This window comes from Neophocaena asiaeorientalis, unplaced genomic scaffold (genome assembly GCF_003031525.2).
Source record: "Neophocaena asiaeorientalis asiaeorientalis breed wild unplaced genomic scaffold, Neophocaena_asiaeorientalis_V1.1 scaffold70, whole genome shotgun sequence".
Classification (NCBI taxonomy): Eukaryota; Metazoa; Chordata; class Mammalia; order Artiodactyla; family Phocoenidae; genus Neophocaena; species Neophocaena asiaeorientalis.
Genome location: NW_020175410.1, coordinates 11,385,636 through 11,412,277, shown reverse-complemented (window position 1 = coordinate 11,412,277; position 26,642 = coordinate 11,385,636). Strand labels below are relative to the sequence as shown.

At 37.3% G+C, this 26,642-nt stretch overlaps 1 protein-coding gene across 2 annotated transcripts in view; it reads left to right on the top strand.

Moving 5' to 3' along the window:
• Positions 1-26,642, top strand: part of PPP1R9A (protein phosphatase 1 regulatory subunit 9A) — a 306,866-nt gene that overhangs the window by 231,278 nt on the left and 48,946 nt on the right. For both annotated transcript variants that reach the window (XM_024767116.1, XM_024767115.1), the window contains exons 8-11: positions 11,296-11,349; positions 14,020-14,249; positions 16,198-16,294; positions 16,995-17,166. In XM_024767116.1, coding sequence (XP_024622884.1) covers positions 11,296-11,349; positions 14,020-14,249; positions 16,198-16,294; positions 16,995-17,166 — 553 coding nt within the window. The remainder of the gene's footprint in view (positions 1-11,295; positions 11,350-14,019; positions 14,250-16,197; positions 16,295-16,994; positions 17,167-26,642) is intronic.

Below are 26,642 nucleotides of genomic sequence, written 5' to 3'. Positions count from 1 at the left end.
CAGACGAACGGATAAAGAAGATGTGGTACATATGTACAATGGAATATTACTCAGCCATAAAAAGGAATGGAATTGGGTCGTTTGTAGAGACGTGGATGGACCTAGAGACTATCATACAGAGTGAAGTAAGTCAGAAAAAGAAAAATATTGTATATTAATGCATATATGTGGAATCTAGAAAAATGGTACAGATGAATAGGTTTTCAAGGCAGAAATAGAGATGCAGATGTAGAGAACAAATGTACGGACACCAAGGGGGAAAAGAGGGTGGTGGTGGTGGGATGAACTGGGAGATAGGGATTGACATGTATACACTAATATGTATAAAATAGGTAACGAATAAGAACCTGCTGTATTTAAAAAAAAAAAAAGACCCTAGGACCTTCTAGGAAATGTAAGAGGACTCAGTCATATTCAGTAGATGCCCCGGCCTTGCTTATATTCCTGATTTTACTGATTGTAGCTTGTATTGTTTTCCTCATCTCATTCTTGCCACACTTTGGGAAATCCTCACATATTTTGCACTAATTAGTATAACACTCTCAATTTAGTGTGTCTCTTTGTTATTGTCCACTCACCTTCCCATCTTCTGACATACATCTAATGAAAGGAATAGAGGAATAAAGAGCTGTGATCATTCACAAATGTCCTTGATAGTTGCCCATGGGATTCCAAGGGTCTTCTAAAGTATTATATTTTTGTTTGTTTTATGTTTGTGGTTGCAGTTGTGGTTGATGCTGCTGTGATTTTGGTGAGCCTCTGATAAATCTGTTCAAATAAATTCTTGTTCCAATCAAAAAAAAAAGAGAAAAGAACAATACCATGTGGTTTCACTTATATGTGGAATCTAAAAAAAAACAAAAAACAAAAAACTTCTCTGAATGTTGTAACTCTCAATCCAACTTTGAGGCAGTGAGGACAAGGTTGTGTACCCTGGCAAAAACCTATTATATAGCTCTTGCATGTTGCCAGGTAAGCATGACCCCTACTCTTTGTTAGATAATTGAGCTGGAAATAGGGTACACGTTTTTTTAGTGGAAGCTAAAGAGCCTAAAAAGCAGAAATAGTATATGGAAGGTTATAGCCTCCATTTTCTGAATTGAGCCAAGGACTCAGTCAGTGCTCCATAAATATTGTTTGAAGTTGACTCCATAGTGCAGACAGCTGCGTGATCTGGACCCGGGGCTGGCAAACTATGGCCCATTGGCCAAATTGGGCCTGCTGCCTTTTTTTGTAAATAAAGCTTTATTCAGACACAGCCATGGATGTGCATTTATTTATTGTTTGTGGTTGCTTTTATTCTACAGCAGTAAAGCTGAGTAGTTGTACAGAGACCATATGGCCTCCAAATCCTAAATTCTTTGGACTTTTACAGAAAGTGGCTGCTGGCGTTGGTGTAGGCTGCTCCATGATCTGGACCCATTCTATATAGCATGGCTGATTTCGTTTTAGCCTGAGTAACCAAATCTGTAGTTTTAATTTTGGCTTTTAAGAATTGGAGGTTTGTCACCACCTCTAGAACAGACAAATACCACATCATTTCACTTCTAATCCTTTTATTCTCTTTTGTTTTATATTTAACATATGAATATATTTATTTCTTCAGGAGATTGCTACTCAGTATCAACTGTGTGGCCCTCTGTCACAGGATTTGTATCTCGTACGCTGCCACTACCACAGTTTGAAATTTCTTTATGTGATTAACATACACGCCCAAATACTGTACAGTGTTAGATATTTTTCACAAGATTATACACAAAACCTGGGGTGGAGGTGGAGAGTCATTTTGTGTTGGAATCTGTAGAAAGTCTCCTATTACATAGAGTTCTCTTAATTACATTATTTCAAGCAAAAGTATATGTTACACTGTTTGGGCAAAGCAAATTAGACTAACATTCTCTCAGTCATTCCTACTTTTAGCCCATTATGTATCTTGCTAGACTAGATCTAAGCTCCTCTGTTTTTGCTGAATATTGTACCCACATTCTTTGCACGGTTCTTGGCATAGAGTTAGTGGTTAAATATTTGGTGAATGAATGGTATCAAGCATATACTAGAATTTGTTGTATAAACAAGACAGCTCCCTAATTTAATTTTCCCAAAGAGCTGACAAGGGGGCTAGCACTTTTATTACATGCTCATTTACCCATTTCCTTCTGGTTGGAGGCCCAGCGTTATTATCTACAGTATTTGTGCCTTAACACTCTGGACTGCTTTTGGTCTTCACATTGTGTTCCACTTTCTCATTAATTTTTGGTGCCGTACTGTTAGAATATATATAAAGCATTGATGGGATAAATCAGATCCATCTAACTCTTCTCTTCAGAAATTCCATTACTTTTCAACTTATTCAAGAAAACACTTGAATCACTTTAACTCCCTTGAAAAAACTTCCTTGCATTTTTGTACTGTAATTACATTAAGATAGTAAATTACTTGCAGAAAGCTGGCATTTTTATCACATTGACTCTTTTAATCCAAGTTTATGGAATGTATCTGTTTAATTCAAGCCTTTTTTTCCTGACCCTTTCTCAAATTTTATAGTCCCCTCTATTACATAAATGTCACCTAAGAAAATCTTAACTAGAGTGGATTAATCAAAAGCTGCCACAAAGGTTATATTAGTTCCAATATAAGTTGAGAAGTCTTCTTTATTTTTCATTTTCAGAAATGACTTTTATAAGAGACACTTAATGACTTGCATAAGATGGCAATTTCTGTTCCCTGAAAGTTTGTTATTACTCAGCTGTAAAACCATCTGTGCCTTTGTGGAGGAAGATTTGAAATACTTTTTTACAATAGCTATTAGTCTTTTCAAGTTTTTCTTGGGCCAATTTTGGTATTTTGTATTTCTCAAGAAATTCATATATTTCCTCTAGGCATTCATATTTATTAACTTATATTTTTATAATATCGCTTTAAAATACTGAAATCTTTAGTATCTATAACTAGTTCCTTTTTTTATTCTTTTCTTTCTTTGAGTACTTTCAATTTTTTCTCAGTGTTTTTTTTCTAGAATTTATCTGTCATGTTAGCTTTACATTTCTTTCTTTCTTTCTTTTTTTTTTTTTTTTTTCGGTACGCGGGCCTCTCACTGTTGTGGCCTCTCCTGTTGCGGAGCACAGGCTCCGGACGCGCAGGCTCAGCGGCCATGACTCACGGGCCCAGCCACTCCACGGCATGTGGGATCCTCCCGGACCGGGGCACGAACCCGTGTCCCCTGCATCGGCAGGTGGACTCTCAACCACTGTGCCACCAGGGAAGCCCTACATTTCTTTTTAAATTAAAAAATACTTATTATTTCCTACCAATATCTTTATTTTTCCTCCTTTTTTATTTTTTGGCATTAATCAGTTGCACTTGGTACATTTACTTTTGATAACCCTTACAGTCTGATAAGTCTATTTAAAGCTGTAATTTTTTTCTGAATATTGCTTTAGCTACATGTCACAATTTTTTTTTTACATTTAGAATGCCACTGCCATTTAGATGTAATTTCTTTTGCAATTTCCTCTTTAACACAAGAATTATGTAGTGGCATATTTTACTTTCCACACATAACAACTTTATTTTGCTATCCTTTTGTTATTGGGTTCTAATTTTATCACACTATTCAGAAAACATATTCCTAGCTATTTAGAATTTTCAAGACATCTTTTGTAACTTAATTTTCAAGACATCTTTTGTAACTTAATTCATAAATAGTTGTATTTAAATATTTCTCATGTATGTAAAAAGCAAACATATTCTGTGCTTGGGTATGAAATTTACATAAGTTAAATTTATATAGATAAGATTAATAATACAGACACACATGTCTTCTCTGCTGTGTGGCTTAGATTTTGTTGGCTTGATGTACTAATTCTAAAAAGCATATGTTAAAGTTGCCAGCTACAGTTGTTTCTTTCTTCCTATAATTCTAGCAATTGTAGTTTTATACATTTTAAATCTTTGTTGTTAGCTGCCTATATGTTCAGGATTATTACAGCTTTTCGATTTATTGTAACATCTTCCTTGTTTCTAATGAGGCATTTTACTCCAAATTCTATTTTGTCTGATAGTAAAAATTCAACACTGGCTTCCTTTTGCTTCATATCTGCTTCACAGTATCTATTTCTTCCATCTCTTTGTTTTCATCCATTCTGTATCCTTTTGCACAATTGTGTTTCCTTCAGTCAACCTATTCCTAAATCCTTTATACTACTCTAGGAGTCTTTGTCAGTTAATTGGTGAGTTTACCCCATTTATATTTACTTTAATCATTTTAATATTAGAACTTACATCTACCACCTTATTTCATATATTACAGTTACCATGCTTCTTGTTTTGATCTTTTTACCTACTTGCCATTAGATACATCAAATTTTCATCTGCAGCTTAAAAGTTATACATTTTTATTCTACTCTTCTAGAGATTACCCTTGAGTAACTTTGACTCAGTCTTAGGATATTTTCTCCCAGCAACATAGAAAGGAGATCAGCAGCTATGTCTTTACCATTTAACAAAATGATAGCCATAGCATATGTTTATCTACCTCTCCTCTCCTCTCATTCTAATTATCGTGACACAGGAATGATAATTAGCTGGTTTTAATACTTTGATTCACAACCTTTTCCCCTGAAAATGTTGTAGGGCAAGCTTCATTGTTTTGAACTAGCATTGCATACTGTAAAGGAAAAGTCTAATGACAACAGATATTTGGATGCTTGTATTACTTTAACCTTGTACTTTAAATTTTTTATCACAATTTCTTTTTTTTTTAAACAACTTTATTGGAGTATAATTGCTTTACAATGTTCTGTTAGTTTCTGCTGTATAACAAAGTGAGTCACCTATATGTATACATATATCCCTATATCCCCTCCCTCTTGTGTCTCCCTCCCACCCTCCCTATCCCACCCCTCTAGGTGGTCACAAAGCACCAAGCTGATCTCCGTGTGCTATGCGGCTGCTTCCCACTAGCTAGCTATTTTACATTTGGTAGTGTATGTATGTCCAGGCCACTCTCTCGCTTTGTCCCAGCTTACCCTTCCCACTCCCCGTGTCCTCAACTCCATTCTCTACGTCTATGTCTTTATTCCTGTCCTGACCCTAGGTTCTTCAGAACCTTTTTTTTTTCTTTTAGGTTCCATATATATGTGTTAGCATATGGTATTTGTTTTTCTGTTTCTGACTTACTTCACTCTGTATGACAGATTCTAGGTCCATCCACTTCACCTCAAATAACTCAATTTCGTTTCTTTTTATGGCTGAGTAATATTCCACTGTATATATGTGCCACATCTTCTTTACAGTTTCTTGAAGTAGGCCTCCTTTCATTAATTTTTTTCTTCCAATCTGCTTTCCTTGTTTTATGTTTTCATTTTAGTCTATGAATATTTGCTTCATTTAAAAATTTTTTTCAGTTTCTGTTTCTTTTCTAGAAACCCTGTCTTCAGTATTATCTTTTTTATGTCTCTTTTCTGTTTTTTTCTATTTCTGAGATTGTTCTCAAATGTGTCCTCTCATGTCAATGATTCAGTTTTCTGTAGCATTAAATATGCTTTCAACTTCAAGTTCAGGTATGCTCTTTAGCACCTCTAAAATGACTTTTAATTACATTTTTAGTTTCCTTACTCTCCACTTATTCCTCATGCTTCTTCACTTTCTCTTCATCCTGGTGTTCCATAGAGTTACTTTAAAATGTCTTTTTATTTATGGGATACATAATTTTCACAGGTTTACTTATTTGAATTTTCAAGTTGATACTCTCTTTTCCTTGAGCTGAAGTATTTAGTAATAGGCTCAGTTTTGCCTTTTTCTCATTTATTTATCTTGAAATGAGGCAAAAACCTTTCTTTGTATTCAAGCAGCAATTAGCCACTTTTAAAAATTACGAATTCCATTTCCAGACCTACATCAGGAGGACATATCTATGTGCCTAGTTTCCAGCCTGGTGGCTATTTTCTGACAACATATCATCTAAAGCAGTTCTCTGTACTAAGGTGGGATATCCAAATCTCGCCACTCAGTTCTTGAAGTTAAAGGGAAAAAAAAAAGTTATTCCTTGCTATCAAAGCACTTACTGTGACTGCCCCTGTCTGTATTGCTGCACTTTGGGGTCTGCAGGTGAAAGTAGGCAATGTGCCACTATCAGCTACCGTTCCTGCATTCTTTTCTTCATCTAGCAGTTGCTTTCTGAATGAATATGGAAGGTGGAGAGTTAGAGAGCCTGGTTTGAGGACAGCTCCTGGGAAGGACAGTAGAGATTGCCCATCTTCCTCACTGCGTAGACCTGGTATCTCAAGCAATCAGTGAGAGCGACACAAAGCATCTCCCTGTCTTGGGAGTGAAGCTTGGATAGATTTTTCTTAATTCAACTTCATGACTCCTTCATATTCTAGTAACAGTTGTTTCTAGTTTCAGTGTCAATTTGGTTGTGAGTTTTTCTTTTGTAATGTGATTTCACTGGAAATTTAGTGGGAAGTAGGAAGAGGCTGAATCGGAAACTGCTGGCCAGGTGCCATTTCAGTGGACTGTGCAGTGCTTCGCCTCCACCATTCCTTCTCGGGAGCCATAGATATCAGCTCCCAGTAAAAACAGTTCTGCATTTGTCTTGAGGAAAAAATATGGAGTGTAAAAAATTGTGTTATTTTGCTTACTTAAGTCATAGAGAATCTATGAAAAGTAATCTAGAAGAAGTTATTAATGCATTAGATAGTAATCTTTATGGAACTTCCCATTAATATGTAGAGAAGGTAAAAAATGTTATGTACTTAACGAGAAACAGATACTTAAAGAGTAGCTGTAATTACAGGCTGTCACCTACATCCAGCACCTTCACCATCAATAACCAGTTTATGGCACCTCCTTAGAGAGTGACCCTGTGCTGCACATACGGCAGTTAGTGTTGCCATTCACATTAGGTTACAATATCATTCAGTCAGCTGATTTCAGCTAGTTTTGCATAATGTTTCCTGAGAAAAACACTTTTGTTAATATAAAGGTAGGTACCATATATAAACCTTTGAGCAGAAATTATAAAGCAATATGGCATAGTTTCATTTTAACAGCACCGAAGTATAGGCAAAAACAGCACTTATTTCTTCTTTTGTGGAACTTACACTGTCATGGGTAAGACAGACTGCAGTCAAATTATCACAGAGATCATTGTAAAAATTCTGATTCCAATGCTGAAACTACTTCATAAAGTTGTATGCAAATATCAGTTATTATTTTGCCCTTCTAAAGTAAAAACAAAGAATGTCGCTCTTATCCGTAAAATCTCCAGTACAAGAGCGCCCTTAAAATCTTTCCTGCGAAGATAACATTTTTCCTTTTTAAAGAAAAATGTTTTTCATGCTTGCACAGGATAAGTAAAGAGTGCAGAAGTTCGGTTTTACAACGTTTATGCGTAAGGATGTTTCTATTTCTAGTGCAGTTATATTTGGATTATATTGATTCAGTGATGTGAGTACATGTGCTGTACTCATATTTTTGAAAGAAATAAACAGAAAATAAACACAGCAGGTACACCTGCAGAATGTTATATGAGAGCTCCTGTTCTCCATAGGAGTGTGTGTGTTTATTTGTGCTGTAATCCTGTGGTGGATATTGATGCCATTCATGTTCAAGATGACAGAAGAGATGAAAGAGATTGATCTTATAAGTTGAGAGACACTGACCTGCAGTCCTTAACCTTTTCTTTTTATTTGTATCCTCCCTTCCCAAGTCTTTTCACCAAACCTAGATTCTCAAGCCCAAAAGGTCCAACAGGTATTTCAGGCTCTGTTTCTATTAACCAGCCCTGTAGACCCTGCCCCCTGCAGTCAGCCTGACCAGTCTCGGGGGTTGTCTGCAAACCCTTACAGCTGTACTCTGGAAAGCCTATTAAACGTGAAAGGAGAACTGCTCTAGAATAAGAAAACTCAACTTTGTATGCACTGTGCTTCTTTTGTCAAGTCACTTCACCTCTTTGAACAGCAGTTTCCTCTTGCTCGTGAAATGGAGGTATCCCAGGCCCATCGTGCCCACTTTGCCTGGGAGGCAGGGTCCATAGTAGGCCGAAGCCGCAGGTCACCTGAAGTTTCTCTCCAAGATTTTTTTGAGGCATCTGGGAACTTCTCTCAGGAGGTGGTATATATTAATTTCCCTGTAGTAAGTGTTTCGAAGTTAGGTTCTATGTCACTTTCGTGTATCCTCAACAACTAGCACAGCACCTGGCACACAGTCTCATTCAGTAAATGCTGGTTGAATAATGAGGGAGAGATTTCTTTCTAAGTTCCATGACTCATAACAGCTGACTGAGCACCATGTTGTATGTAGTGCCAGAATACTCAGCCTACCAGAAGTGATCCGTGGTTTCCAGGTGGAGTCCTAGTTTCTCATCTGGGAGGTCACAATGATCACATATGCCTCAGGGTTTCTGTGATGATCAAATGAAAAATGTATTCCAAAGCTGGTTCAGATGAGGGGCATAAGGAAGGGAGGAACAGAGGTAGGTGGAGTCAGACCTGGGATAATTTCCATTCCACCACCTGCTTCTGCTGGGAACTTGAAGAAGCCATGTAACTTCTCTGAGCCTCTTTCCCTGTCTGAACAGCGAGGTTAACAGTGCCTGTCCTGCCTCGCTTACAGATTCATTTGCAGTGAGGAAGGAGATGATGAAAAAGGGAAAAAGGGTCCTACGAATGTAAGAAACTTAGTATTAGAGGAGAGGACTGTGGACTGGAATTCGTAAAACCTGGCTTTGACACTTACTAGCTCTGCAGCTTAAACTACTGAAACACAGTTTCTTCCTATATAAAATGAAAGTGTTAGATTAGTTTATTTTTATTGCTTTTCCTGTTAATAGTGGTGGATTTGTAGAAGTTCTCTTCATGTGCATGCAGGATTAAAATAATCACATATCTATAATTTTCAGCCTTATGAGTACTGGGGGAAACCTCACACTAAAACTTTTGTCCATCTTCTGAATAATGTCTGAATTTACAGACCTCATTCTGCTTTCCTGTAGCTAAAGGATTGGGCTATACTGAGTAACACTTCAAGCTTTTATCAGTGTTCTCACCTCACCACTTAAGAGTTCAGCTGTCTTCTGTTATCTGTTTCGCTAAGATGGGAGGGGCAGGATAACTGAAAATCAACTTGGCTTCTTCGCAGTTTCACGTCAGTTTGTCCCACACACCAGCGGATTAGTCTAGTGTATGCATTCATAGGGATGAAAATGCTGGCTTGGAACGAGAATTCCTAGACTCTGCCGCCTTGACAACCATCTCCAGGCCCTTCATTTCGTAAGTGTCACACCTGGAGTACTTACAGGGGCCTTGGGGTTCTTCCCACCTAGCCCTCTCATTTTTCATATGGGAAACCGGGGCCCAGAGAAGTAGCTTGCTAGAGAACATGGCGATTTGAACAAAGAAAATCCAAAGTCCCAGCAAGTTGTATTGCAATATATTACCCTACAGGGAGTTAACCACCGAGAAAATAAGATACGGCAGTTCCTCCTAGTTGCGGTGTTCATCAAAAAGTCTGCCTTTTTGATTTCTTGCTACTCTTCAGCTTAGAACCAGAGGGCTTTTATTTCAGGTGCAACATTTTACAGCATTTAGCGCTTTTAACTGAGAAGTAGAGTTAGGGTAATCACATCTGAGTTCTTCAAATCATTCTTAGTCTTGGCTAACTTTATAGAGGACTTACTCTATGCTAGACACTGTGCTAACAAAGAGTACTTCCTCTTTAGAGACTGTTAGAGCACAGAAGGCCCTGGGAACAGGGAGGGTGAAAGGAGCAAGAGCCGAAGAGGCAAGAGTGACCAGGTCTGAAAGCAGGAGAGTGGGGCAGAATCACATCTGAAGGTTTCAAGGTCACCCCTCAGCAGGAGCAGAGCTGTAGCTGCAGAGCCCGGAAAGCTGAAAGCATCCCGGAGGGGGCATTTTGCAGGGAGCGTGGGGCCTCTCAGTTTCTGGGCTTTTATTCATCAGCATCTAAGGGTGTTGAATGAACCCTGTCCTTGATTCTAACTTCTTTCCCTCGTCATCCTTCCCATACGCCCCTGCTGGCCAGGTGAAAACCAAGGAAGTACAGATTACAAACCAGAGAGAAAGCTGAGGGTTATGAGGTGGTGTGATCTCCAAAGGTTCACATTTCTGTCTTTTCATTAGCCGTCTTTCTGATAAGAAAATCTTGGACTTATTTGATTACAGTAATATGGGAAGTTTACAGTCCCTCTGTACAATCCTAAATTCAAAATGCTCTGAGACAGTTTTTTAAAATAATTTTGTGGAACAATCACTTGGGTAGTAAATCTGACCGAAACTGACAGGATGCTACAGTCTTACAGTCTTTAGGTACCTCCCTTAGTGAGAATATTCACATGTTTGGTGGCAAACATATTCATGTGTCTCATTACAGAGTTGCCTCCACAGACCCTGCTGTGGGCAAAAAGCAATTTATGGAAAAATGCATTTTACTGCATTTCTGAAATTGAAAGAACTCGGAATTCCAAAACCATCTGGCCCCAAGGATTTTAGAAAAGTGATTTTCAACACATAAAAAGTTTTCCGTAAATTTTGGTGTACTTATTTATCCCTTAAGGAATGAACGTTTCCTTCGTTTTTCTTCCCTATTGAAGAAAAAGTGGGGGGGGGAGGGGAGAAGCAAAACAAGTCTAAATGGTGGCTCTCAGGAGAATAAACTGTAGCTGAAGCTTTGGGGGTGGGGGTCTAAGGTCCTCAATAGGAGTAGATCTTTTAAAGGACAGAAAACTAGATCTGTACTTTCCTGCAATTAAAAAAAAAAATTACAGATTTCGCCGCGGGACTGCATCATCCTCTTCTCCAGCTTTGCAGCAGCCTGAGCTGTAAAAGAGCTGCTAAGCCTAAAATGCGTGCGACTCACGGAACCAGAGCGCCACCTTTCTTCCAGATTTGGAATTGAAGCTTCCCGCGGCCACGGGCTGACTTGCCTGCCGAGGCTTGTTCAATCCACAAGACTGCAAGGAAACAATTCCTTGACCCTCAAATCATAAAGGAAGAGCTGCAAAGAGGGCAAGAAAATGTGTTTCCTTCTCTTTGGTCCCTGAGCAATTAAATTCGTAACCTAATCTGATGTTAGGGAGTGTGAGCCATAAACCCCATGTTTAATTAGTTTGCACCTAGAATCATTTTACACACTAGACATTTTAATTTACAACCTGCTGCATTGCAGCACTTTTCTAGGCCTTCAGCTATATAATAAGGTATTCTGCTAGCTGCTGAAGCTTTAAAAATATAGATACACTTAGTTCAGATTTTTTTCTTCCTTTTCCATTTTCAGTTGCAAATCAAACATGCAGTTACAGAAGCAGAGATTCAAAAATTGAAGACCAAGGTAAGCACCAATACATGATGTTTGAATTGTACTTTTTAAACTTCAGATGCTATGAATAAATTCAACCCGAGGACTAAAGGAATTTGTTTCTGTGCATTTGAAAGAATACAAATGTGAGAGATTCATTTCCACTGTTAGCGGAAAATCCTGCCAGTGCATACTCTTAGGGGGTCAGCACCACCATACCCCTCAGTGAAAATAGCACAGTATTTTTAAATTACATATCTGCACACATGTGGCCCGTTCCCTCTGAGCTTTCCTCAAAAAGTAAATGTTTATGTGGTGGTGTGATGAATTGGGAGATTGGGATTGACATATATACACTAATATGTATAAAATGGATAACTAATAAGAACCTGCTATTTAAAAAAATAAATTAAATTAAATTAAAAAGTAAATGTTTATAATAGTTCAAGAATCCAAATTACATTTTGACCACTAATTCCTTAAGCACAAGCCGTTATACTGTATCTCTTTATCTTATCTTAAATGTTTAATTATTTTTAACTTATTCATCAGAGATAATGTATTTTAACATAGCACATTACTTATCTTTCACAGAGAAAACTTCCAATGTCTAGTAATTAAATATTATGAAATTTAATTAATATATGAATAATTTATTTTAGGTGCCAGGTGCTACCAGAAATCTTTAGACAAGTTTAGTTCATGTTATTTAAATCTGTGGGGAAATATAGGTCTTGATTAAAGGAGTATATGTTTTTAGTTTATATATGAAATAATACATAATTCAGAAGGGCATTTTTAATTGGTAAATTATAAGGTACTTGTAAGTTTCTTGAACAGTGTTTAGTTTTATCAAGTACATAATTTCAAAGATTTAAAAATATCTTTTGAGTTACTTTAAAAACACAATAATCTTTATTTTTTATGGTCTTTTAAAAATTGAGACATAATTGTTCTCACACTACTAACAGTCCGTTTCCCTGTTCACATTAGATACACTTGTTTTGGTTTTTCCATGTGTTTTAAATGGAGATGAATTAGCAAGGCTATTTTGGTTAAATGGTATTTTTAGCTAATAACTCTGCAGCTCTTTAGTCAAAACATGTCTATACATCATTCATGGTTTCAACCAAGCTCTGTGAATAATAAGTTTTAAATTAGTAGTGGTTGGTAAATAAACAACTCAAACACAAAACATTGCTTAATAAAAGATGCAGCAAATACCCAGTCCTGTTTTAAATTGCCATGTTTCTTGTCATAGAATGGAAGAATAGAAGATTTTTTTTTAGTTGTTAGGTACAATCAGGGAAAAAGATTCACCTGGGATTGCAAGTGCTTTAACAAAGCTTATGTGTTAGATATTTAATCTAGAAAATTCTATAAATTAGTATTTTATATTTTTCTCAATATTATATTGGCATATAATAGCCATAGATTAGCTTGTTTTACTATGACTCTTTATATCCAAGTTGATAATAGAATTCCTAATCTTGAAATGTTTTTGACTACTTTTTACTTTGTAACCTGTTTTGCCAATGTGTTTAGTTTAAAATATACATAAAAACATATATTTCCACTTTCCGAATGATTTTGGAATGTTTTAGATTTTGAAAATTGATAGTTTATAATGCCTCTGCATCCTTTTGAACTTTAACAGAGGCATGTGAAGTAGATGAAGCACTCATTTAAAGGTTAGCTGGTTATTGTGAATAAATGACCTTTGACCCCTTACCTGAGAGATCAGTCTTGAATTTCTTCAGAAATGAGGGATTTGGACCAGTGTGTTGTCTGTTCCTAAGCTTCCCTGAAAGCAGAAACCACGAGAAGCTGCCTTTCTGTCCCATCAGAGAGATTTAAATTAATTCAGCAATCATTTATATTTTTACTCACACTGTCTTTTATACTTTTATTCAAATCAGGATTTATTAGGCTCTAGAAACTCAGAACAGTGTCAGCAAAATAATGAGCTACAAGCTATGTTCATGTCAGTTGAAATAAAAGATGTGATAATATCATCAAAAGGGATAGAAACAAAGTAAAAATCACTTTTATCAGATTATTATGCCCAAGGAGCTGTTCCAAGCATGCTGATGTGTTATATCACAGTTCTGATTAAAGATAACATAATTTAGTCTTAGAGGACTTCAGTTACTTGTCCAAGGTTTAAAGGCCAATAATGGCAGAGCCTGGAATTCAAATCTAAACTGTATGACTCCACGGTCCCCCTCTTATCCATTAGGCCATACTGTGTGCTTCTGCCCCTCTCTCCCTCCCAGCTTGCCTCTCCCCACTCCCTTCTTAGTTAACTTTTCATTTATAATTATATGTTAAAAAAAAAAAAAAGAAAAACTCTAAAAGAAATCGTGTTGAAGTTCATTGGATAGAATCAAACTCTAAAACACTTTTTCCTGCTCGGAGAATTTCATACACCACATAGTGTGATGGAAAGATCATGGGAGTTGGAATCAGATCCATGTTTTGTCATTTATCAGATGCGTGACCTTGTACAAACATTTTCACTTTTCAAGGCCTCCATTTTATAATCTGTGTAATAATGAAAATAATACTTGCTCTTCTCATCTCAGTGTGTTTGATGATTTGAATATATGTAACAATGGAATTTAAAATACACTATAAAAATATGAGGGATTTTTGCTACAGAAGTACCCAGATAATGCTTGCTTTGATATTTGCTTTGTCCAGCTACAAGCCGCAGAAAATGAGAAAGTGAGGTGGGAACTAGAAAAAACCCAGCTCCAGCAGAATATAGAAGAGAATAAAGAAAGAATGTTGAAGTTGGAGAGCTACTGGATTGAGGCTCAAACGTTATGCCACACGGTGAACGAGCACCTCAAAGAGACTCAAAGCCAGTATCAAGCCTTGGAAAAGAAGTACAACAAGGCAAAGAAACTGATCAAGGATTTTCAACAAAAGTAAGCAGCTTCCAATGACTAAAGAATAGTTATGTGTATCTAAAGAAGGTTTACATCCAGTAATTTCATAATATCTAGTGGAAAAGAAAAGGTGGCCTCAGAGTCATGCCCCTAAGGAGCATAGGTAATGCATAAATAGACATTAAGTTTTAGAAATCTCTTGCATCATTTTTCATATGCGATTATAGTTTTTCTTCTATAATTTTTTGGCAACCTCCTGTTTTGTTGTTGTTGTTAATCATTAATAGTAACTGTTAAACCATTTGAACCTCTATCCTTTTTCAAACATCTGTGATTTAGAAGCAAGAAGCCCAGCTGAAGTCATGCAGAATGACTATTGGATAAAGTACTTACAAAGCAGCAACTGGGGCCTTGATGAGGCTGCTTCTATGTCTATTCTTAGAATCAGTTAACTTCAGAATTTTCCCACTACAGATAGTGTAAATATTGACTAGCAAGACCTCCTGCCCTGCCAGTTTCCTTCTTTCAGCTGTTGAGAGAATCAAAAGGGCCTTGGTTCAGTGCAGTAAGAGACCATCACCACACTCTGCTTTTAAATTTCAACTGCTATTTCTGAGCTGATGCTGCTTTGCTTCCATCTGTTGAATCTTGGTGTAATTTCAGGGAGACTGACCAGGGAGATTTTTACGGATTTTTTTCAACAGTTACTTATGGCTAGCTAGAATAATAGAAAGTAGCACCAGTATCTCATCTGGCCTTCTATGTCAAGCCTTAAAAGCTAAGCATAGGGCTTCCCTGTTGGCGCAGTGGTTGAGGGTCCGCCTGCCGATGCAGGGGACACGGATTCGTGCCCCGGTCCGGGAAGATCCCACATGCCGCGGAGCGGCTGGGCCCGTGAGCCATGGCCGCTGAGCCTGCGCGTCCGGAGCCTGTACTCCGCAACGGGAGAGGCCACAACAGTGAGAGGCCCGCGTACTGCAAAAAAATTTTGAAAAGCTAAGCATATATGTAAGAGTCACCGTAACTGTTATTTCCTATCATGGAAATAATGTTTGTAATGTTTAAAAGATATTGCTATAAAAAGTGTATTAGAAAGGGGGGAATTGTTCTTATGACCATGAATTCAGTACATCACTGTTTTAACTCTTTTTACCAAAAATATACCTAACTCTATTTCATGTAATAATTTTATAATAAATTCTACCAAATTTGCATATTGCATTCCAGACTCTCAAAATGGAGGTATTTCTCCTTCTCCCCATATTATCCTCAGGTATGTAGTGACAGCTCCCCCTCAGTGTTTCTGACCCAACAGCCCCTCTACTGCCATTTATAGGAAGCAATCTTATTATAATTATCTTTTTAAAACTCTTACCATCCAGTTCCATCAGTTTACTAGGTAAATGACTTTATAAATGTGGAATTATATCTACTTGACATGTAATTATCTCCACTAAATTGTCCAACATGGGTCATTAGTTCAGTAGCTTCTATCTAAATATGAACGGGTGCTCTAGAGTCAGGAGCTACAGATGAAAATCTTAGTAAGCAGAATCAAAGCATTTTTCTTTACTTTGTAATCCATTAAAACATTTTTTTTTTTTTTTTTTTTGCGGTACGCGGGCCTCTCACTGTTGTGGCCTCTCCTGTTGCGGAGCACAGGCTCCGGATGCGCAGGCTCAGCGGCCATGACTCACGGGCCCAGCCGCTCCACGGCATGTGGGATCTTCCCGGACCGGGGCACGAACCCGCGTCCCCTGCATCGGCAGGCGGACTCTCAACCACTGCGCCACCAGGGAAGCCCCCATTAAGACATTTTATTTGCTTTCGTTACTAGATACCTTTTCTCTGTGATTGAGTTTTGTTTATTTAAACAGCTGTGTAGTTATTTATTTCACTGTGCAGTTCATTGCTTCTGATAAGAATTTTTACGTTTCCTCATTTATTGAGTGTTTGATGCAATGAGATCTATTATTTTCTTCTTAAGAGAACTTGATTTCATCAAAAGACAGGAAGCAGAAAGAAAGAAAATAGAAGATTTGGAAAAAGCTCATCTTGTGGAAGTTCAAGGCCTGCAAGTACGGGTGAGTTATATGCTCAAAGCCACTGAGTAATAGGGCAGCCAGACAAAAGTATAATTTGAAAAGATACATGCACCCCCATGTTCATAGCAGCACTATTTACAATAGCCAAGATGTGAAAACAACCTAAATGTCCATTGACAGATGAATGGATAAAGAAGATGTGGTACATGTATACAATGGACTATTACTCAGCCATTAAAAAGAATGAAATAATAGAGGTTATCACACTAAGTGAAGTAAGTCAGAAAGATAAAGACAAATACCATAGGATATCACTTACATGTAGAATCTAGAATACAACACAAATGAACATATCTATGAAACAAAAACAGACTTACAGACACAGAGAATAGACTTTTGGTTGCCAAAGAGGCGGGAGGGTTGAGGAGGGAAGGACTGGGGGTTTGGGATTAGCAGAAGCAAATTATTATATATAGGTTGGATGAACAGCAAGGTCTTACTGTATAGCACGGGGAACTATGTTCAATATCCTGTGGTAAACCATAATGGAAAAGAATTTGAAAAGGGTATATATATGTATAACTGAGTCACTTTGCTAAATAGCAGAAATTAAACACAACGTTGTAAATCGACTATATTTTAATAAAAATTAAAAAAAAGAATAGGGTAGTTTTGCCTAGTGCTTGGAGAGAAGTGCTGATTTAGGGTTTCATGAATGCATATTTCTTTTCTCTCTTAGATTAGAGATTTGGAAGCTGAGGTGTTCAGGCTACTGAAGCAAAATGGGACTCAAGTCAACAATAACAACAACATCTTTGAGAGAAGAACATCTCTTAGTGAGGTCTCTAAGGGAGATACCTTGGAGAACTTGGATGTCAAGCAGACACCTTGTCAAGATGGCCTAAGTCAAGGTTTGTTTAACCTAACCATAAAAAATGTTTTTAATGACTGTAAAATTTGGCCTTACATTCTTCTTTTTTTAACTCAGAGATTTAAAAGTTGAAAAAGTCTTCCTGCTGTGGGAAAGAAAAACGGGCTTATCAAATTAGGAAGTTATAATTTTTCTCTCATCTTATCAAAAATAAATCTTTGATGTAAAGAATTAACAAAATTCCAAATCGGACAAGTCAGATATTATTTTTAAACCACCATAAAATTGATAAGCTTAATAAACTGCCTTAAATTGATAGCTCGTCCCATATAGGGTGAGTTACACTACTTAAGTATTAATTAGTAAGGCTTAAAATGAGTGATTTTTAAGTCCCTAGAAAAAAGATCTTTTTCATAACATCAGAAGGCTGACTTCTAGCACTTGGAATTCACTAAGAAGTTCTGTGTAGTTTTCTGCTTTTACCTCGATGTCCTGTGTATATGTCTCATTCTTTCCTGTCAGAGACCAAATCAGACCAGAACACGGGAAGCATTTTGTATTGTGAATGGCTGTCTTCTTTCATACACCAACCATAAATAAATCACTTATTTGCTTCCCTCACACACGCCCGTGCATAGACTGTGTGTATAAGAATGTGTATGAATGTTTTAATACGTATAGGGTATTTATAAATTAGAGAATGTATAAGAATTTATAACAATAAATGCACAGGCGGACATAGAACTTTTTATTTCATCTTTTAAAATAGGTACCTAGTAGACGTTAGAAAAAGTGAAAATAAAAGAATGTCATGTGGCAGCAGTCGTGAAGGGACTGACAACTCACAGGCAGTGGTTTGACATGCAGTAAAACTGTGATCACTAATGAACTGTTTAATTCTTTGATGCTCTTTCGCACATTTTTAAATGTCTCCAATGAGATTTTCCTGATAAACAAGTGTTTATATCATATCATTAACTTTCAGAACTAAACTCTTAGCCGTTGAAAGTGAAAAGTATTGGAAATTTTCATTTAAAAGTAAAGTGGTATTTAGAGATTTGCATCTGTTCACTAAGTTTATATCCTTTTGCTGTGTTTTCCCTTACTAAGACATAATCTGTAAATAATGCCTCCCAGGCAGTTAAAGAAGAGTATTTAGCACCAACATTACCACTAACTGAAGAGGTATGTGACTTTAGGAAGGTCATTCAACTTCTCTGGCTTGGTTTTTTACTATGTATAATATCAAAATGGCAACACTTCTTTCTTCTCCACCCTAAAGGGTGTTTGAGGTGAAAAAAAGAAATTTTATTAGAGCTTTTATGGAGTTACAATTTTTATATCTGGAACTCGATAAGATTGTTTTCTTAAAAAAGTCAGAAATCAAATCAATGTGTTTTTTTCACCTTTTTGAATATTTTAATTCTTCAAATTCGTCGTAGTTTATAATAAGTATATATTCCTGCTATGCCATACACAAAGTATGATCAGTAACCAGTAGCTTTCCAGAGTCTTATTCATTTCTGCTCATTTCTTTTAGTTCAGAAATCTGTATCTTGTCAAACATATAATTAATGGTATTTATTAAATTATATGACTGCAGAATATCAGCAAACTATACTATAAACATGCTGATTTGGATTAAAACCTTACATCTCTTCTGAACCCTTTTTCTTCTCTTCTGCACCCTCCATTTTGCCACATAATTACCAGTTTCCCTAGCAACACTGTCGGTTCACGGTGAGATGCAGAGACTACTAATTCTTCCTGAAACCAATCCATGCTTGTGCAGTAGAGGTGGAATCAGTCATCTCAGACATTAGTAGCATACATATCAAGCGGTACTCTTCCAGTTTTGCTGCCGAGGACAGTCAGTGATAAATCTCCTTGAATTTCAGTTGCGTGACCACATAAACTAAAATGGCTTGGTCAGTAGCTAGATAGGAATGCTCTGGAAAGCACTTTTCTAAATTGATCCTTTGCTTCTGTTGCTAGGGAACACTGAAGTCCTAGAGGTTCAGAAAAGGAAGTAAAGCAGCGGACCAAACGCAAGCCATTTGGTATTTAATGATCACCCTCCCCCCCAACACACACCTTTTTGCAACAGGATGGGTACAGCGGTTGAAGTCAGTTCTGCTAGTCTGCGCCCTTGAGGTGCAGTGCTTTACCTCCCCACCTCCTGTGGACTGTCCAGTTCTGATTTGTTTTCCAAGCACTGGAGTGTTTTATTGATAGGATGAGTGGTTTAGCATCTTTTTGGGTCTGAGGCAGCTCAGTGAAGCAAAAGGATTATCAGTTATAGGTCAGTGAAAATCTATGTTAGAATGAAATGTGAAAGAAAAGGAAGGAGAGAGTGAAGGAGGCAGAAAGGTAAGAGGAGGAAAGGAAGAGCATGTAAGCAGCTGCTTCTCCACAAGAACTCATCTTCTTCTAGGAATGAGAGTCCCAACTGGGGATGGATTAATTATGTGACTCTCGATATTAAATTATTGTACATTTTTAGAGTGATAAAACCGCTTTTCAAACCATGCAAAAATTTGCCACAGTTAAATTTATATCCAAACATCATATGTATGGTTCTTTCTATAAACTAAGCCTACTCAAGTATCTCATTAAAATGTTGACAGATTGGGAATTCCATGGAGGTCCAGTGGTTAGGACTCTACGCTCTCACTGCTGAGGGCCCCGGGTTCAATCCCTGGTCGCCAAAAAAAAAAAAAAAAAAAAAAAAAAGTTGGCAGATTATATATACAAATATATTATTTAACACATTCTGATACTTTTTTCTTAAAATCCATAAAGCAACTATAACAATGTTTTTTCACCAAGAGATGAAACAAACTCTAAATCCCTTCTAGTTTCCACCAGTATGCTGGTCAGATATTAGTTTACATGTGTTCCAGGATGTGAAAAATGACAGTTTTGTCCCACTGCCATGTTTCATATTTATAATATCTTAGTGTCTGAGTAATGCTGGTCTGTATAAGAGTTCTCTACCTTGTATCCAAAGGCCCCGAAGTGACTAGAAATGTCTGTGGCCACTCAGATATTCAAGTCAGGATTAGAAAAAGAGCAGAAAACAGGCATGTTAGAGAGATCTTTGTAGGAAAAAGGGTTGTAGTCGTAGTTTGATTAACTTCTCTAAAAAACTCACTTAAATACCATGCTCTTCCTGAGGCAGGTGAAGGGTTTGGTATGAAACAAATAGATGATAGAAACATTTTAAGAGATGAGAGGGAGTTTGAAGAAGAGAAAAAAGTGAATAAAATTAGAATAATTTTTTTCCTGATTCATAGACCTTATGTTAAAAGTGGGACCTTATGTTAAAAGTGTGTCATAGGGTGTTCTTGGAGTAAAAGTAGTCTTTGGATGCCGGAAGAAGAGCTTATACTTAATTCTGTAAGCATTGTGACCCATTAACAGTTTTGTTTTTTCTCAGAAATTAAAAACTCTTTTAATGGAAAAAGATAACATCTGCAAAGTCAGCAATAGTGTTAACAAACAATACTTTAACGCAATATTGTAAATCAACCATACTTCACTTAAAAAAATTATTCTTGGGAACTGATGTAGTGTTTCTACGGGCCAGGCAGTGTTTTAAGTTACAGCAATTCATTTAATCCTCACAACAACCCTAAGAAGTAGTATTGCTGTCATCCCATTTTACAGATCAGGAAACTTCAGATGGAGAAATTAAACCATCTGTCCAAGGTCACTCAATGAGCAAGCGGTAGAACCAGGAGCTGGACTCATCCAGCTCCACAGCCCATTTTCTTAACTCTTCAACTGAACTGTACTGGTTTTCTGGAGTCTGCTGCTTCTCCTAGACAACTGATAGGAACTCTTTGCCCCCAGAAAAGGCTGAAATCATAGGAAGTCAGGAAATCCAAAGCAATACCGTTAATAGTTTTGAGGCATAACAGGAACTGGGTCACTGCTAGGTTTGTAAGTGTAATGCAAGGATCCCTTTGAAGTTTGGGCATTAGTACCAAATGCTTCTTTTATTTCACACCCATCTACTCAGCCAGTGGGGCACTGATTAGATAACACTGCAAGTTATCTTCTCCAAAGTATGAACATGGAAGATGGTATATAAAGCATTTTATCCTTAGTTCTTTTAGTTACTTACTATTTCTTAACTCTAATGAGAACTGTGCAAGAAGAAAAAAGACAAATTGCAAGATAGAGGATTATAGGAAAGTCGAGACTTTCATAATAAATTGTGGCTGGAATTAGTCAATCCTGATATTTTTTTTTTTAAGATTTGTTATTTATTTATTTATTTATGTTTGGCTGCATCGGGTCCTAGTTACGGCATGCAGGATCTTTCGTTGTGGCTTGCGGGCTTCTCTCTAGTTGCATTGTGCGGGTTTTCTTTTCTCTAGTTGTGGTGCGCAGGCTCCAGGGTGCTTCGGTTCTGTAGTTTGTGGCATGCAGGCTCTCTAGTGAGAGACGCAAGCTCAGTAGCTGTATTTTGGCTGCATTGGGTCTTCATTGCTGCCCACGGGCTTTCTCTAGTTGCGGTGAGTGGAGGCTACTCTTCGTAGTGGTGTGCGGGCTTCCCATTGCGGTGGCTTCTCTTGTTGCGGAGCACCGGCTCTAGGCGCGAGGTCTTCAGTAGTTGTGGCACACGGCTCAGTAGTTGTGGCTCATGGGCTCTAGAGTACAGGCTCGGTAGTTGTGGCACACAGGCCTAGTTGCTCCGCGGCATGTGGGATCTTCCTGGACCAGGGCTCGAACCTGTGTCGCCTGCACTGGCAGGCAGATTCTTAACCACTGCACCACCAGGGAAGTCTCAGGCCCCAGATTTCTTAAAAGTAGATCTCAGATAGTAGTCCACATTTGAATCCTGAACCCAGTAAGCATCGTCCCAAACCTGGGATTTGTGGACATATCAGTAGAGCTCTGAGCCTGCTTAGATATTCAGGCCAGCTAATTCTTTGGTCAGTAGGCCCTATCGTATGGTATTTGCTTATTGTGACCCATTTGTTAGCTTATTGGTTTGCACTGAATCTGATTTTCCTGAATTGAATCGTTCTTTTGTAACTTACTCATATTTAAATAAAGTCTTTATCAGGAAGAGCAAGGGGAAGTAAACAACTGCCATTAAGGGTATTTGCCTTTTTCACCACCTGTGTGTTTTTAAATTCTTATATTTCATTCATCATGCACTGTCTAGAAATAACTTGGAGCGACACCTTTATATGACAGGATAGAGTGAATTGAAAGTGGCAAGATAAAGGAGAACAATGAGGATGAGGACAGAGTAGAACCAGATATGATGCTACAAGTGTATATACCATATTTATATTATTTCTGAAGCTAAGTCTTTAATTTGGCTGTAAACTTTCTGGTCATCAGAAGGAGATGGAAACCCTGGTCCATTACATTCTACACAGTGTTCATAAGATTAAGACAAACCATCTGCTCAAGAGAAGTATAACTATTGGTACAAATAATGCATGATTTGGAGCAGTGATATTAATATTGATAACATCCTTACAGTAGATCCACTGATGATTGTATTAGGGCATTTTCACACAGTGAACCTCAGTGTGGACTAATGGCATCACATAAATATACAATGTACTGTTCAGTAAAAGCAATTTAAATTACTGAGAGGAGAGGATGTATAAGAAATGGTGGTACTTAGCTCTCTGTTGACCTAAGTTGGTGCTCAGGTGCTCTGTCATGTATGTCAGGTCAAATTTGTTAACCATATTCAAAACTTCTAGAATGTGTTATGAGGGAGATGCGTCAAAAAATAACACTATAATTGTAGGTTCATCTGTTTCTTCTTTTGGTTATGTCGGTTTTTGCTTTATGTGTTTGAGGTGATGTTAATGGATACATACAATATAGAATCGTTATATCTTCTTGGTAGATTGACCTCTGATCATTAGGAAATGTCCCTCTTTATTTCTAGTAATTCACCTTGTTATTGATTTTGTTTGAGATTTGAAGAGCTGTATCAGCTTTCTTTTAGTAAGTGTTTGTGTGGTATCTTTTTCCATTCTTTTACTACAAATTTTCCATGTCTTTTATAAGCAATGGCTAGTTGTTTATTTCTATTACAGTCTCAATCTTGCTTTTAAAAAATTTTCTCAATCTTTAAGATGCATTTAGAACATTGCTATTTAACTTTACTGATATATTGAGTTTAAATCTAACATCTTACTATTTGTTTCTAATCTAACAAAAAATCTTTCTTTGTTCTTTTTATCTGCTTTCTTGCCTTCTTTTGGATTAATCAAGTGGGGATTTCTTTTCTTATTTATTTTTTCCTATATTAACTTTATTCTTTGTGTGGTTACCTACAGATAAAATTTAGAATATTTGCTGGAGAGGATGGATTGACTATTCATTAAGATGTCCCCATTCAACTGTTGTGGGGGGTTTGTTTGTAAACAAGTTTATTAGCATGATTAAAAACATTTTGGGGGGCTTTCCTGGTGGCGCAGTGGTTGAGAGTCCACCTGCCGATGCAGGGGACACGGGTTCGTGCCCCGGTTCAGGAGGATCCCACATGCCGCAGAGCGGCTGGACCCGTGAGCCATGGCCGCTGAGCCTGCGCATCCAGAGCCTGTGCTCCGCAACGGGAGAGGCCACAACAGTGAGAGGCCCGTGTACCGCAAAAAAAAACCACAAGATTTTTTGAATAATGACAAAGAATTTCTAAACATGAAAGAATATCAGTGGCTATACCTTATAACCAATATTTGAAATTGAATGGGCAAGCTTTTTTGCCAGTCTTCCTTTTATTAAAAAAAATCCATTTATTGGTTTCATGTGAAGTCACGACTTGTTTTGTTTGGGAATGAGTCCTTACTGCAACTAAGCATAAAAAAATATCTTCCATAATTGGAGCGTGACCTGCATTACTGAATAAAGAGTTGATAAAAATCCTCAAAGCGTTGGGGATTTGTTTTTTCTTAAAAACAAAAAAAACAAGAAAACATTCTTTTTATACAAGTGTTGTACTTCTTTGTGAGCTTTTAATAAATATAAATTGTCAGTATGTTAGAGGTTATACTCCCTGGCAAATGCCTTGAGTATGGTTTTCTGTGTAGCTAATGTAGTATAGATCTGTATATTTAACAGTTAGGATGGATATGGGGTTAATACAGGTTTCTGAGGTTTAAACTAACATTATTGTGTTCTGGAATAGCGTTACTCCTCTACTCTCAGATGAGTGGAGTGAATGCCCACTGGCTGGCCAGAATTCTCTTTATTTAAAAAAAAAAAACCTACTTGTTCACAAAGGTAAATGTTGAATCCAGAAATGTATTTTAAAGTCTACATATATATTATCATGACCAACTGTGTCTATGTAAGAAACGCAAAGTTGGTTCACCATTTTAAAACTCATATAATGCACACATTAACTAGAGGAAAAATGTATATAATCATTTTATTAGATGAAGACAAACAATAAAGTTGAACAGTTATTCATGGTAAAAAGTTTATTAAGCTAGAAATACATAGGAACTTTCTTAACTTGTTATGTGAGGCTAACAAAAGTCTCTATCAACCATCATATTTAGTGGTCAAATGTTAAAATCAAGAATTTCCTTTAAAATTAGGAATATTTTTAACATTTCACCACTAAATTTTTTTAAAATAAATTTATTTATTTATTCTTGGCTGCATTGGGTCTTTGTTGCTGCACGTGGGCTTCCTCTAGTTGCGGTGAGCGGGGGCTACTCTTTGTTGTGGTGCACGGGCTTCTCATTGTGGTGGCTCCTCTTGTTGTGGAGCACGGGCTCTAGGTGCGCAGGCTTCAGTAGTTGTGGCACGTGGGCTCAGTAGTTGTGGCTCACGGGCTCTAGAGTGCAGGCTCAGTAGTTGTGGGTCACGGGCCTAGTTGCTGCGTGTCATGTGGGATGTTCCCGTACCAGGGCTCGAACCTGTGTCCCCTGCATTGGCAGGCGGATTCTTAACCACTGTGCCACCAGGGAAGTCCCCCACTAAATGTTTATTACCACATCTATTCAATGTTATCCTAGAGGTCCTAGCAAGTAGTAGACAAGCAAAAGAGATAAAAAAAATATAAGGAGTGAAAAGAGGCAAAACGATCATTATTCACAGATAATAAAATTGAATACATAAAAAAACTCGAGCCTACAGGTCATTAGAATTAAGAATTTAGCAGGGTGGATGGCTCTTAGAATCATAAGACATCAGTCAACTCTGACAAACAAAAAACGTAACTTTTTAAAATATAAATTTATTTATTTATTTTTGGCTGTGTTGGGTCTTCGTTGCTACGTGCGGGCTTTCCTCTAGTTGCGGTGAGCGGAGGCTACTCTTCATTGCGGTGCTTGGGCTTCTCATTGCAGTGGCTTCTCTTGCTGCGGAGCACAAGCTCTAGGCGCGCGGGCTTCAGTACTTGTGGTTTGCGGGCTCTAGAGCGCAGGCTCAGTAGTTTTTGCGCACGGGCTTAGTTGCTCCCTGGCATGTGGGATCTTCCTGGACCAGGGCTCGAACCCGTATGCCCTGCATTGGCAGGCGGATTCTTAACCACTGCACCACCAGAGAAGTCCCCAAAAACGTAATTTTTTACAAGCTACCATTTATGATAGCAACAAAAAATATAAGGTAGCTAGTATGAATTTAACAAAAGAAGCTCAAGACCCATGAAAAGACATTCAAGAAGACCCATATAAATCAAAAGAGATAGGAAGCCTCAATATTGTAAAAATGATATTATGCCAAATTAATCTATGTATTCCATACAGTTTCCATCAGAATTTGAACAGGGTTTTTTTTTTTTTTTTTTTTTTTTTTTTTTTTTTTTTTTTTTTTTTTTTGGAACATGACAAGTTGTTTCTAAAATGTAGGTGGAAGAACAACTTGACCCAGAGTAGTCAAGATACTCCTGAAGAAAACCAAGGTGAGGGAACTTGTTCTTTCAGATGCTGAGATTCATTGTAAAGCAATAGTATTAAGACAGTGTAGTATAATCTCAGCAATTGACAAGTAGACCAGTGCAACAGAATAGAGTCCAGAAACAGACTGATCCATTCATGTTAGTTTGAGAATGATACAAAACTGACATTGCAGATTAGTGGGGCAAGCATGGACTAACAAATGTCTGGGAAAATTGACGATTCAAATGGAAAAAAATGAAATTGGATCTCATGAAATAGAATTCCTTCATGAAATAGATTTAAAATGGATTGTAGTCTCAAATATGAAAGGCAACATTTATAACTTATAGAAGAAAATGTAGGAGAATGCTTATGTGATCTCTTATTTAACACAAAAAAATCCAAATCATAAGAAAAGTTTGATAAATTTGACCACAGTAATATTAAGAAAATCTGATCGTGAAAAGATACTATAAAAACATAGAAAGAGAAGCCAAAAATTGAGAGAAGATATTTACAGCCCATGTAACTAAGAAAAAAGATTGTTATCGTTATCCAGAATATACTTAAAACTTACCCCAATCATAAGAAAATACAACTAACATAATAGAAAAATGGACAAAACACATAAGCAATCTGTTCACAG